The following is a 14,964-nucleotide window of genomic DNA, read 5'->3' on the forward strand; positions in this document are numbered from 1 at the left end:
CACTGCTTAAGTTTCATACGCTGTCCATTCAGGACGAGTGTCCATCTGGGTTAATGTCAGTGTCAGTCATTTCAGTCATGGAACTGTGCAATATGACTCACTCACATTGGACTCGCTCATATTTCTAAATGCCACTTGTTTATGCAATAGGGACTTCAGTTCAGTTGTGTAACTAAAGCCATTTGGGCTGAATGACTAGCACAGAAAGACTTCAGATCTTTTATGCCTCGCCAGCATGCAGTGCCAGTGCCAAATCACAAAAGCCTTGATGCAAAAATCGCATACTAATTAAAGCACACGGAGATGCAAACAGCAGGCGAGGCCAGACAAACAAGTCCACACTCAAATGCAAAAAAAACCCCACACAAGCACATTAGCGCACACACAGACATAGCGGTGTGCATGTTTCAATCAAGCACACACACCGCCATGTAAACACACATTCTGAGTTGTGGTATCACAGTGGGATTACAATGCGTAGTGCCAGTGTGTGGCCTTGTTCTCTTAACTACCCTGCAGTGTAAATACACAGCAGTGTACAGCTGGCCAGCAATTAGAACCATATAATACGCCAAGAGGAGGGAAGAAGTGAAGAGGACCAGCAGCAGCGCTGGGCCCAGCCACGGGAAGGAACAAGGATGGAGCAACATACAGAGAACAAAACAAAATGAGAAAAACTCTTAATCTCAGAATTACATCATTTTCATGACATCTCCCAGGAAGGAGGAGTTTCACAGCTGGAATTCCCAAGATGTCACCAAACTATAAAACTCTACACAAGCCCCTTCTCTTTGCCCACAGCCACAGCGGCGTTGGGAATAGAGGTGTGCAGACGTCTTGATCTCGCTGGTTGAGTAAAAAACAACATCTTCAAAGTAACCCTAGAACCTGTGTATCCAGTGATGACCCAAACTAAAACACGCTGCCTGGTTGTTTGAGACTCTGCTGAAAAACAAATCTGACAGAATTATCAGAAAAGAGATGGCGTCCCATTTGCTAATGTTAAAACGTTAAAAGTCACACTAATGCTACGACAGTGAGCACAATCAGTTCTGCTGTGTTTACAACGTAGCGTTCTCTTTTTGCGCTGCGACTGGTAGTAGCATTTCGTCAGCACTCATACACATATTAATATTTGTATTAATGGTACTTATAGGTACATGTGGGACTCAGAGGAGTAGATACAATACACTGCAGCTACTGTCTTCTTTGTTGTTAAACTGAGTCAGTAATTCCAGATGTGACATTATTATGCTGGCTGTCCAATCGCCAAATTATGATTCTAAATCCATTTTTTTTGCCGCCATGTCAGTCACTGTGATGGCAAGGTAACACAACATTAGGAGTTAATGGTCCAAAAGATTAACTTCTAATTCAGCAAATTATTTTTAAAACATTATTTTATTAAAATAAAATTACAAAATGAAGAAATCATAGCAGATGGTTGGGAAAAAAATCAAATTCAATAGAGGGGCCAAGATGCCTGTCGAGGGTTATGAGTACTTTTCTAAGTGCTAGTTTAATACAACAACGATAAATGGAAAATCAGCTGTAATTCTGTGGTTTAAATAAACACAACCAGCTGAGTCATGCCATATCAATACATTTTTGAATTTTTGTTATTCCTGTCAATTCCCACTTTTTATACAAACCTGACCTGCATGTCACTGCTTTTGTCCATTCTGATTTTTTTTTCACTTCGGAAGATGGCTCAAGTATGATTATCAATGCATGAAAGCATAACAGCAGGCTGGAGGAAAATAGGCAGTCATTGGCCAATTGACAAGTTTATCATCGCCTGGTAAAAATCCACACTATGTTATAGAGGTAATTTACATGTACAGAAAGCAGAAAGCATTTTGTGAACCTATTTTTTTTTTCAGCACATTTCTAAGACATCTATTGGGTAAATACACATTTTTAACCATATCTGAGGATATCCATTATTTAATCTTTATCGGTGGCGTCAGCCATGATGACTTGTCTGTTTCAGGCAGGAGCGAATCTCTACTTTGCCCATATTGTGTCGAGTTTCACACCTTCATATTTCACACCTGTCCAAACACACTTCCTGACAACTTACAGGACTACGGTTTGATTTCACACTGCAAATAAAGACGGATGCACCTCATATTTATGCAGAGATTTTTTAAGTGGTGTATCTTCAAACAAGCATGAAACTGCGGAATCCACTGTTTACATTTGCGTAAGTGCTTTCACGTGTGACAGCATGTGTGTGTGTGTGTGTGTGTGTGCGTCTGTGCGTGTGTGTGTGTGTGCGTGGACGTGTGAATGTGAGTGTGTGGTGAGTGGCAGCCAGATGGCCCGAGGCCTAACTCGAGATTCGGCTGGCTCTGAGCTGAGATGAGATGAGCAGAGGATAAGCTTGGACTGGCCATGGGCAACGATTGTCCTTCACTCTGCAGGAATCCATTAAGGTTTCAGAATCTCTTCAAACACACACGCACGCACGCGCACACACACTTGACCATTTAGCATTGGCAGTCGGACTACTTAAATGACAACGACTCTTTCTTAGCACTAGCCATTTGTATAGGTGAATGTAGTTTCTTGAAGTCACACTGTGACTCATCTAAATGAATCACAGCATTTGCAATACACACTTAGCAATTGTCGCATGTGAGACTATTGAATCAGGCAATTATACAATCTAATTTGCATGGATGTGTCGGTGTGCAAGAGACAGAGGTCACATGCATAAACACACCCCACTGACAGAAGCCTGGTGTTACTCCAGGGCAGCTGGTGTGAGAGCTTCAAGTGGTTGGCTTCAAAGTAGAACCTCCATACAAATTAAGAGCAAGAGAGAGAACTGATTGGATTTGACTCATTATCCTCACACAGTAATTAAAGCCTGAGGGTTGATAGATGCTTAGACCATTAAACAAGAACATAATTTTGCACAAGCAAGACTAGTCGTTACTCACTCATTCTTTCCCCACCATTATTACCCACACATTAATATCATGCTCCTGGACAGAGGTGCAAAAACGAAAATGCTCGGAAAGACTCCGCGCATCTCGAGAGAGGATTACTGCATCTAGTGTTGTTCCGTTTATTTGTTAGTGTCGGTGTGAAGTTTTTCTGAACTTTCATAGTTTTCCTGCATTTCTTAATTTGTATGGCAGTGATTGATTGATCGTCTGTGTCACGTCATGCAAAGCTTTTTAAAAAGTTACAGTTTTAAAGGCATACTCCCCCCCCCCACTATATTCCATTCCAATGGTCTCAATTTCGGTTCATCTCATCCCGAAGAAAGTGTCATAGTAACTGAAATGTTGTCAGAGTGGCATAAAAGTTCCTCACTCCCATCTGCTGCTGTGCACTGCTGGTCAACTGCAGAAAGAACACTTTCCCATCACTTACAACATCTTTTGACATTCCAGTTGATGGCACCATTCTGAAAACGCCATAGTCAGTTTTCTTAGTAATAATGGATTGAAAAGTGTTGATCTTGTGTTTGTCAAAACTTCTACAGTTAAGTCACAAAAGGAGGTATAGCTTGTGGAACCCGGTGACCCCGTGGCTGACTTGTTAACTGGAAAACTATGTTTTGGAGTAATCCGGCTCTCTTTTGCTGCAGTCCTTGAAATTTGCAACCATTAGCCTAGAAAATAGGAAAACTAGTGCCAGAAGTCTTTTTTTTTTACAGAGGGGTTATTCTAGAACAGAAATCGGATTTAAATGTGATCCTTACCATATACATGTTTAAAATAAATCCCAACTTAAACACTAATAGTGTAGGTAGATTAGAAACGTCTATGACATACATTTCCATATGCCATTATAATTTGCACCAGCCAAAGAAATAATGTCCTTACAATTTTAAGGTTTCACATTAAACCTGCCAAGGGAGTACGGTAAATTTTACAGTCACTGAACAGAGCCAAGAAGTCCGTGATAGAAACCCTTCTCTCGATGAGATTTACCCAGGCCAATCTCTACCCCACTTTATCAGTTTAGCGCTGCATCTTAGCGAGTCACTTAGCACTCCAAGTTAGTGTAATGACTCGCTGGAGCATGGCTTGTCACTGTGGACGAGCTCAGGCAGCGCGGCCAGAAATGTCACATTCAGGCAGCCTTCAAGCTGAGAAGTTGTGACAAAGTGACACTATGAGACAAACCTAAAGGCCTAACATGATGATGCTGAGGCTGGGGGCTGTAGGAGCTTGTGGGACACTGCATGTGTGTGTGTGTGTGTGTGTGTGTGTGGGTGTGTGTGTGTGTGTGTGTGTGTGTGTGTGTGTGTGTGTGTGTGTGTGTATGTGCGCGCGCGCGTGTGTGGGTGTGTGTGTGTGTGTGTGTGTGTGTGTGTGCGTGTGTGTGTGTGTGTGAGAATTTGCATCTGCGTATGGTTGGAATGGTGGCCTCAATGCTTGGATCCTATCTCCTCTCTGACTACTTTGACTGCTATAGGCAAAGCAGAGGATGAGATGAGGAGTGACTGTATGTGGAGTCACCAGCTTAACTGTAAGGTCAGACCACAAAGCTGGGCCAGAGAGGCACATGTTCACACGGATGGAGCTGAGTCAAGCCTAAACACAAAAAAAAAAAGATATATACCAAAGGTTATCAGAAACAAACCAGAAACTAGTGCACTGTTACGCCCTTATTTTTTATTGTGGCACAAGAGATCTGGCATAAAAGGAATAAGGCAGATAGGGGAGAAACAAAATCTCTATTGTTCCGATTTGCTCAACACTTCTTCTATGGCCCAACCCGCTAACTAAACTGAATTACACCACAGTCCATAACATTACATCATTCATAAGAGAACCCAACATGCCCCAGTGCTAACACACATCCCTGTGCAAACACATACATATCTTAGAGGCAGAAACACACAAGCACCAATCCTCATCCATCCTCAACCTCCAGAACTCTCAGTGTGTGTTGACAAACTTTGCTCTGGGGGGAACTAGCATGCGAAAGCAAAGAGATTAAGATGGGCAGTTAAAAAAAAGCCTCTGAGACTCAGAACAACACGCACACGCACAGACACACATGCACACGCAAACTTGAGTGGGAAGGCGAGACTAGACGTGCTCATACTGTCAAACCAAATTATTGCTAGTGCTGGCATCTAATTATGCAATAAAATCGCCTCAATGGGGCGAAACAGCATAGCCCAAAATAAAAGTCAGCCTGCCTAAAAAGTAGGAGATTCACCCAGTGGAGAGTATCCTCCATCTCCCCGGAGAGAGGAGCGATGTAGCGGGCCTTGCAGAACTTTTCTCTGTACCGTGTTTCCAACAAGCATTACAGAGGGCGAGCTGGGAGACAGTCAGTCAGACCCAGATTCATATAGATTCATGTAAACACTATGGTGGAGTAAGGCTGCAGGTGCTGCAGGGAAACAGCTAGGGGGGGGAGGTAAATAAATGAAGAGGTGGCATAAGCAGATATAGGAAAGTTAGAAAAATAGTGAGGGAAGGAAGAAATTAAATTGATGAAAAAGCAGGAGGACAAATGAAGAGAGGAATGAAAGGGTGGAGGGGATATTTGTGTGTGCATTTGGAAAAGTTGCAAGTTGCAACCAGAGACTTGTGTCAAAGACTGGTTCTTCTGCTGTATTAAAGACTTAATTAACATACTAAGACAGAGTGCTGAATGTGTGGGTAGTGTCTGTGTGTGCTGTTGCAAGACATGCATACCCACTAACCATGTTTTTTGCTCCTGTGTCTTCTTCAACCTATTACACATCTGAATACCTCAAATACTTATATTACTTTTCATCTGCAGTATAATGCACTTCATGTTTTCTTTTTTTTTTTACCTCAACACCATCCCTCAATCCCTCATCCAATTTATCCAAACTGCAAAATTTCTCATTTAGCCTATCTAATCATCATCTGTCCACCACCTCATCTAACCAATATCATAATATATTTTTCTATTCATCCTTTAAATCCACCTTCTTGGCTTTTTGTTGTATCCTAATCCGTTACTCACTGTTTTACCAGCTTCACTTCTTTAATCTGTACTTATCCCTCTATTTTTTCTCTATCCTTTCTTTCCTCTTTGTCCTTGGATGTCAGCCAAGCTCGCTGCTAGTTATTATGAATTTATAGTCCACAAACAACCCTCACCGAAGCCCACGACATGGTTGATACAGACAGACACAACACCTTACATTAAGATTTTTGTGATGGACCAGCACAAATGAGTGCATAACTGTGGAATGTAAGGAAATTATGAATAGTTTTATGCTGTTTTTATTTACATTTTTGTTGTTGTTTTTACAAAAAAAAAAAAAAAAAGTTGTGAAGTGGAGTGTGCATTTGTGTGGTACTCTGGTACCCCAAAATAAAAACCAGTGAGTACAGAACTTTAAAGAAGAAAAAATGTCCATCTAAATTAAAATTCTCAGAAGAATATTATTTGCCTCATTTTAGCAACCTGCATGCTGTGAGGGAACAAACTAAAACTACACAACAATGCAATGCCTCCTGACTATTAAATATTCCACAGCCAACTGTTGGTGGATTTAGGTCAAAGTGGTAGCAATCGGGAATCACAGCAACTCAGCCACAGAGTGATAGATCAAATGTGATCAGTAGATACTGAGGCGCATCTACTACATAGGTCACCAACTTTCTGCAGAGTCAATATATACAGACCTCAAAACTTCATGTGACCTTCAGATCACCCACCTCCTGTGGCTGATCTCTCTGTAGATAGAGCTTCATCAAACACGTTTCGATGGCCAAGTAGCTGCAGCCAAGCCTTAGATCACCAAGTGCAACAAAAAGCGTAGCATAACATGGTGTGAAGCATGCTGCCACTGGACTGTGGAGTGGAGAAATGTTCAGTGGAGTAGCAAATTATGCCACCACATCTGGCTAGCCAGTAAAAGAGACTTGAGTTGGCTGTTGCTATTCTGCATTATATCCAGTGTAAAGTTTGGTGCAGAGGATATCATGGGGAGGTCGGTGATGTGTGGTGAGGTTCATGAAAGACGGGGCACCGACTCCACCTGAATTGCATATAAAACTCAAAACAAAAGTTTATATTTCAGTTTTAACCTTAATTCAGTTGTTTGTTGTCTTTTTCTGACTGTGTCCGGTGTTTTCAATGCACAGAAGAACAGAACCTGCTGCTCACTGTGCCTGGAGCTCAGCAAACATTTCAGTCTCTGCTGTGCACAGTAGGGAACTCCTGCACATTTGTGAAGCTAATTGCAGTACAATGTGTTTCAGTAAAGGAATAATTCAGGGCTGAAAGCAAATAAACACTTTTCAGGTTTTTAAATTGCTTAATGCAAAAGCTAGCATACTATGTACTCGTTTTCTTCCATTGTGCACCACATAGTGTCAGTTCATCAGAAAAATTCAGATAAATTTCAAGAGAAAATTGTGGTTGTAATGTAGCAAAATGTGAATTGTCAATCATCAATCAATTAATCAAGCTTATGTGTATAGTATATTTCAGCAACAAAACAGTTAAAGGAGCTTTAAATCCTAAAAATAAAACAAAAATAAAAACAATATACTGTCAACAATTGAGAAACCAGTGACAAACATTAATTTTTGATGAATGCCACTATCAAAATCATCAATGCAAGTAGAATATATTGGTCAATGTTCCATTTATTATAGTTCAAAAACAACTCTTATTAGGCGGGTTCTTAGCCCTGATGTAAAGGAAATCAGTGTTTCAGCTGTTTTGCAGTTTTCTTGAAGTTTGTTCCAGATTTGTGGTGGGTAGAAGCTGAATGCTAGCTTCTCCGTGTTTGGTTGGCTTTCAAAGCAGCACTGTCCAATACGCAAACACAATCCTTCAATGATGCAAAGCCTCAAAGTTATCAAAGAGGTCACAAGAGGAAGGATGTGGCTATCACACGGCTGAACACACAGGAGCACAGTCCCCTTTCTTTTCTGTAGGAGTTTGCTTGTTGTACACAAATCAATACATGCAAGCTAACGTGCTCCTGTGCACATATATGAATACAAGCAAACATAAACAAAATGGTCACAAACACATTTGCACCAACACTGCGAACGACTGAACTAACAAAATGGCACAACCCCCGTGTACAAGCAAAGGCACATGAGAGCGACCTGCGTCATACTTCAAAGGGAGGTGTTCAGAGAATATGCTGCCTCTCCGCCCCGGCATGTCCCTCCTTCTGCCCACCCACCCCCTACTTCCAATATATGTTCAAAGGCCATCCATTAACCTTTCACTCACACAGGCCTCGCTGTGATCTACTGCTCGCAGCCAAGGGCTTTGAAGAGCATAGAAACCCCCAAACAACAAGGGCGACGGAGGAGGTAGCAAACGAGGGATGAGAGGAGACTGTAAGAGGTAAAGGAGCGTTAGAGAGAAAAATGACAATGATAAGAGCTGTGTGCGAATAACAGATGGTATGAAAAGGGTAAAGAAAGAAAAACAGAGCAGCTGGGAGGAGGCAGCCAGGTTAATCTAAAGGAGGGAGACTGAACAGAAAGTAGGGTAAAGCGACAAGCTGGAGAGGGTTGGACAAATACAAAGTAAAAAAAACCTGAGTTAGAAGAGGAAGACATAAAGTTCCCACAAGAGAAATAGAAGTCCGGCATAAGAAAGGGGATTTGGGGAGGCTGGCGGGTTGCTTGGGTGTAGGATATCACAACTTAGGGAGGGGGAGTAATAGCTGAGGTGTTATGGAAGAAACAGAAGAGAGATTGGAAGAAAATGAGAGGTGAGTGTTAGGAGGTGGAGAAGTGAGAAGAACAAAGTGTTGCTAATAAGATGTGGAAGAATAAAAAGGCTCCAAGACCGCACACAAACACGTTCACGCACACACAAGACATGGAAGAAGAGTTAGACTTTAAAGGAAGTTCTTCATTGCAAAATCCAAATGATTTGCAATAATCTCAAGCTCCTGGAATAATAAGTATTCTTACTGGTATCTAACACACTACTAATAAGCTCAGGTTTTGATCACTAAAAAGATGGAAAATAAACTAGTGTATTGATTAAGGTTTTATGATTATGGTGATGCTGCATCCACATCGCAAATACTTACAAAAAACAAAATCTAAAGGCAGGAGCTACGTTGTGTCATTTAGCTTGAAAAGAAAAATCTGCTTTTGAAAAGAATTTGCTCACAAAATAAATTCAAGATTTTAACTTATAAATGTTTTTTTAAATCTCTTTTTCTTTCTCACATGCTGTTTTTATTTTAATTATGTGAAACACTTTGAAATGCCTTGCTGCTGAAATGTGCTATACAAATAAAATTTTATTGATTGATTGATTGATTGATTGATTGATTGATATAAATCCCAGAGACATAAGAACAAAGCTGCAGCCGGGAGGAGTTTTGCATATTACTAGAAATCACCATCTGATTTATTGTTTTAATTGAAAATAAAAACTTGCAGTAAATTAGTCATAAAACTTAAGTTACTGTACAATTTTGCAGGTAAAAAGAGAATCATTAGTAAACACAAATCCTTCTAGGTGAACAAATATATGCACAATATTAATTACATTAATTAATGCCATTAAACAAAATGTTTATAAAGCTGCACCTTACAAACTGGAATAGTTGATTTTATATTAAAGACTTACTTTTAATGTTTGATCTTTTTAAGTTCTGCCTGATTTAGATCATCTAATGACATTAATGCAAGACATTATTTGTGAGCAGTGACAGTTTTTCAGATGTGTCCAAAGAAAAATGCACAACTGTGAGTTTTTACAACATAAGTAATGCAATAAGGTTTTCGATGGACCTGAGTGCACGCAGTAAGTTTACGAGCCTAACCGCTTTATTGACTTTTCTCAAAGTTTTATTGCTCTTATACAGCTGGCGACACAATTCTTATGCATTTGTGAGAAGGTCACAGGTTAAAAACTTTATCACCAGAAGAAAAGTCTTTTTTTACTTTCCTTTTTTATATATATATATAAAATTCAATACTCGGTGTCACTTAGGGGCAGCGTTTCTGGTCTCTCTGAATTTTAACTTCTCTTCTGGCTAGGCATGGGAAGAACAATGCAATTGCTTGATAATAAAATTACAATATCAATTATGATGCATCCATTTTTTTGCCTCTCCTTCATTAAAGTCTGCTCATCATTCTTTGCCAAATTTAACACCAAAAAATGTAGATCAAGTGTATATTTTTATTCTTTTATTTTTATGTGGCCTCCAATGATCAGACCACATATATTACTGGCATACACAATTTCTGTGAAGGACACTTCTACAAAATATTAATAATATGATTCAATGGATTGTGATGTTCTACAAGAGTGTGATTAATTCTTCATCTGGCACGTAATGAATAATAGCAGCTCATCCCTGCCTTACAGAGAGCAAAATAATACACTGGGATCAGTCTGCTTCCAGACATTATGTCACCGACCAAAGACAGTTGGGGGGAGCAGGCACTTTGTCGAAAAGATGTGTAAAAACAGCTAGTCCCACATCTTTAAATAATAGCCGCTGTTCAGGGGAATGGGCCAGGGAAGGAAAAAAAAAAAACCAGGAGAGTGGAGGGCTAGACAGATAAAAATGTCTGCCTGTGCACTTAAGGGCCAGGGGCCTTTCCACACGACTGATCTTAGAGCAAAGGCTTAAATACAGGGGAGATGAGAACAGATTCAACCAGTCGGCTGGCACTGGCATCAACCTATAACTGGCACAAGCACACACTTGGACCCACACACCTAGTCGGCTGCGTGTTCACGTCACTACACACCCGTGTGCGAGGAGTGTATGTAAATACCCTGCACACGGAGTGTTTGCGAAATTACATTTGTGGTCTGAAAGGAAGAAAATACAAATAGTCCTATAATAGTATGCCTGCCATCACCAGTGCGCATAAATACAAACCGCCATGTTTACACCAACGCTGCTGCTTTTGTAATTGAAAGTTCTGTGTCAGGGCTTCATCACGTACGGCACAGCTGCCTCCCGTGCCTGCCACATTAAGCAAGCCTAATGGATTTTCACATCAATGGCACTGCGCATCAGCTAGGGTACATTCTCAAGCATTAAGTCAGTGCGACATTCACTTTGTCAAGGTACAAAGTCCCCTTTAAAGTATTCATGCCCCTATTTTTTCCTCCACATTTTGTCACGTTTGAATCAATTTCATTTGGATTTTAAGTGACAGACTTCCACAAAGTAGGACATGTTTATGTAGTGGGATACTATATTTTTTGAAGTAAACATCAGAAAGCACGATGCTTGATTTTGATCAACCAATTGCCTGGCGAAGTTACTAAATTAGTGAGCAGAATGTACCTGGATGCCATTTAAGCAATGGAGGACTAAAGCTGTCCTGTGAAGGAGTCAAGCTTTTGTTTTACAAAACGTTTGTGAATAAATACTGTCATGAAGATAAAATAATAAACCAAGAAGTCTGTGGTATCTCTGGGGGAGCTGGAGAAATTGACTGCTCAGGGGAGAATTTGTTGACAAGAAAACCATTATTTATGCTCACATATGACTTTAAGGATAGTCACAAGAGGTTGTATTTGTCATTTGAAAAAAAGGGGCGAATAAATAAATAAATAAATAAATAAATAAATAAATAAATAAATAAATAAATAAATAAATAAATAAATAAATAAGACACAAATGTTTTGCTATTGGGGCAGAGGATCATTTTCCAACCCAGAACATACAGCCGGAGCAAAAATTAAATGGCGTAGATCAGAGATTTTTGAAGTGTTACAATGATTCAAATTCAATCGTAAAAACAGTTGATAACAGGAAGCAAGAAACATCCATTAAATAACAAGGTGCAGAGAAGCACTATAAAGGATTTGCCACAAAATACTGCTCTCAGAAGCACTGGCAAATGTACGGCACAAATTTCAAAATTATTGAAAAAAATAACAAATAAATAAATAATAATAACTAAAAATATCAATAATGATCGTCATTGTTTAATTTAAAACTCAAATCATTTCCCTTCTCCTCAGTCGTATGCGCTACTAATATGTTCTTCACAGAGCCCCTGTGTTGAGAAGAAGAATAGTGAACTACAGTGATTTAAGTGGAAATATTTTTACGATGCAAGGCGGGATATGTGGGAAAAGAAGAACACACACTAAGCTCACGCTGGTTAGGGATATTTTTACTAAAGAGCAGATTTAAGAGGAGAATAAATGTGTGAGAGTTAGTGGTAAATATTAGAATGTGCAGCCAGGAGCGAAGTGGGGTTAAAGCCTGGCAGATTAGTTGGAGAGAGCACCAAGGGAGAGCAGGAGTAGACATTAGACAGTGAAGCCATGTGTGATGCTCATGTCGCTTTTCAAATGAGCTTTGATTAGTCTGAGACTGATTTCCGCAGCTCTCATCACATCAAAACCCCGTTCCCTTCCTTTAGGACCTACTTCCCTTGTTTTCTTTTCCATTTCTCTCCCGCTCCTCTGGTCACACTACAATAGAGACAATGAATCTCTGCCAGATTTTTACTGCCAACATTCGGAGCACCACAACAGTGTGGGTGTGCATGAGCATGTGCCATTATTTATTTAAAAAATAAAAATAAATAAAAATCTTAATTTCATCAAACCAAATGCTGTGCCTGTGCTCCTGAGCTAAATAGGGATGATATTCAATTGATTTATTAATGCATTATTAATAGTCCTGAAGAGCCAGGTCATGCAGATATTTTAGGCTTATCTTCTCACAAATACTCACAGCCGTGCACGTATAGTGCCACAAGACAAAAAGGAATCGAGCAGAATGTATGCAAATCCAATTTCCAGAAAGCTGCCAAATTAAGATGGAAAGAACAGTACCTACTCAAATTAGAAATGAAGCTTCCAAATCAGAGAATGATGGAGCCAATACTTACACAAGTGGGCATAAACACATTTTAATTTCACTCTCTCCCTCGCTCTCCCGCATATTCCTAAACTCCTCCTTTGCCGTCACTCCATGCGGTGACCCTGTCTTGCTGAAGCCCCTCCTCCTCATCTTAGCTGTCCATCACCCAGCAGACTGCTGGCACAGAGCTGACTGAGAGCATACAGCAGATGGTGTGCTGCTATCTGTGTGGTGGGCCACTAGCAGGACACTCAACAGCCCCCCCTTCGTCCTCCCTGCAATCTCTGCTCCGTCTCTCATACACATCTTCCGACACGTATGTACACACACACCCCTCCAGCGTTACTTGAGCCCAGCCAGGTCACCTGCTGCCAAGCTTACAACGCCCCGTGCGCGCACACACTGAAAATGCAATATCTCATGGTACATGGCACATTCAAAGAGGTCACACATATGGCACCATTACATGCACGGATTCCCTCCTATTCTCTCGCCACGCTCCACCTCACAGCAAGATGACGAGGAAATTTTATTGACACTCTCACATCACTTCCCACCTTGTGCACACATCTTGGCCTCGTCTCATATGAGAAACGGTTAATGAAGTACAGCTTTTCTAGCCTGGTCAGCAAGTCAATACGCTTACAACCTTCATCAAACAGCTAACATATAAATATTACATCCTCATTTGCAATAATCCAGTCAGAGCTGCAACAGGGAACAGTGCTTAGGAGCTTCTACCAAGCATTATGAGGTAAGTCGGGGAATCGATATGTACTTAGAAACACATTTTGTTTCCTAAAAAAAATAAACAAATAAGTGAGTGCAAGCTCTGAATGCAGATAAATACTATTATTATTATTTGTTTTACTTCAGTAGACAGAGTGTTTTCCTATTTGGTCACTGCCAAATGTTTCAGTTTCGAACAAGCCTTGATGTCAAAGAAAACTGAAACAGACACAAAAAGCAGTTTTCAAGTAAGACGTCCACTTATCAAGGCGTTAAGTAGTTAATAAAACCAAACAGGCCTTAAGTCTCACATCAGTGAGGTCAGTTCATAAAGAAACAAACTGAGCTGAAATGTTATGTGTGGGAGAGCGCTGCATGACCAATACCACCAGAATATCTGATCAACGGTTTTTGAACTTTAGTGCACTTGGGTTATGCCCCTACATATTGATCAGAAACAGCAAGTCCACATCTAAATAGCTCGAAAATAAACAATTTAAGGGCTTCAAAGTGACCTAGTCAAAGTGAAAGACTTAAATCTGATTCAGATGCTGTAACACGATCTTAACACAGAGAGAACTTCACAACTTGGCTAAATGAAAATTATTTTTGCAAAGAAGCCAAGTGAGAAAAAACATTTCTCAGTAGATATAAAGGACTCATTGCTGCTTATCATATATGATTGATGACAGAGGAAGCATTACATTTTCACGTATGCCCACGTATGATTGTCAATATAAAAACAATCCTTAATATAAAAACATCACTTTTAATTTACTATTTTTTTTTATCTGGTATTAAACAATGTTTGATTATGTAAAACATTTAAGTGTGTGACACACAAAAAAAAGAAGCAAAAACAGAAGAAATCTGTACAGAAGAACTCTCTAAAAGAAATATTATACCACAGAGATAAAAACCTACCCTGAGAGGAAGGGGCAATGTTGCTAAAAGCCACAAAAGAGCTGAGGATGATCCAGATCGCCAGAGCCATGTTTGAAGCTTAGCAGGAAGACGGGAAAAGGGACGGATGCTAAAGCTTGAAGGTGGTCAGCAGGCACGGGTGCGTGGGGTGCCACTTTCCTCAGCTCACACCCTCCCTGACGGTGACCCTGTAGGCAGAAAGGTTAAAAACAGCAGGTTAAAAATCAAAACGCTGAAAAGGGGCTACAAGGGAAAAAAAAATATTAGTCATTCTTTTCTCAGTCTGTTTATTTTTTTCCCTATACCTATCTACAAGGCCATCTTGCACTGCTTTTATTGGTGAAATATGTAAAACTCAGGACTGAGTAAAGCTTAAGAGGCTCAGAAGTGGCATGGTTGCAGTTGACATTGTACTGGGAGAAGAAAAGAGTTGGCTCATTGTGTGATGGTCAAGTGCCTTGATCAGGTGGCACGGCGGAAGCCAATTTGAGCAAGGGGTGATGGAGACAGCTGTT

General features: G+C 40.3%; 1 protein-coding gene across 1 annotated transcript in view; it reads right to left on the bottom strand.

Annotated features, from left to right (window-relative positions):
* The window catches only part of adgrl1a (adhesion G protein-coupled receptor L1a), a 58,140-nt gene extending 43,493 nt beyond the window's left edge, over positions 1-14,647 (bottom strand). The window contains exon 1 of the mRNA XM_015002296.2: positions 14,450-14,647. Coding sequence (XP_014857782.2) covers positions 14,450-14,519 — 70 coding nt within the window. The 5' untranslated portion in view covers positions 14,520-14,647. The remainder of the gene's footprint in view (positions 1-14,449) is intronic.
* Positions 14,648-14,964: the final 317 nt, after the last annotated feature.

The sequence above is a fragment of the Poecilia mexicana genome, unplaced genomic scaffold, assembly GCF_051168715.1.
Source record: "Poecilia mexicana isolate PSO_F unplaced genomic scaffold, ASM5116871v1 scaffold_8, whole genome shotgun sequence".
Lineage (NCBI taxonomy): Eukaryota > Metazoa > Chordata > Actinopteri > Cyprinodontiformes > Poeciliidae > Poecilia > Poecilia mexicana.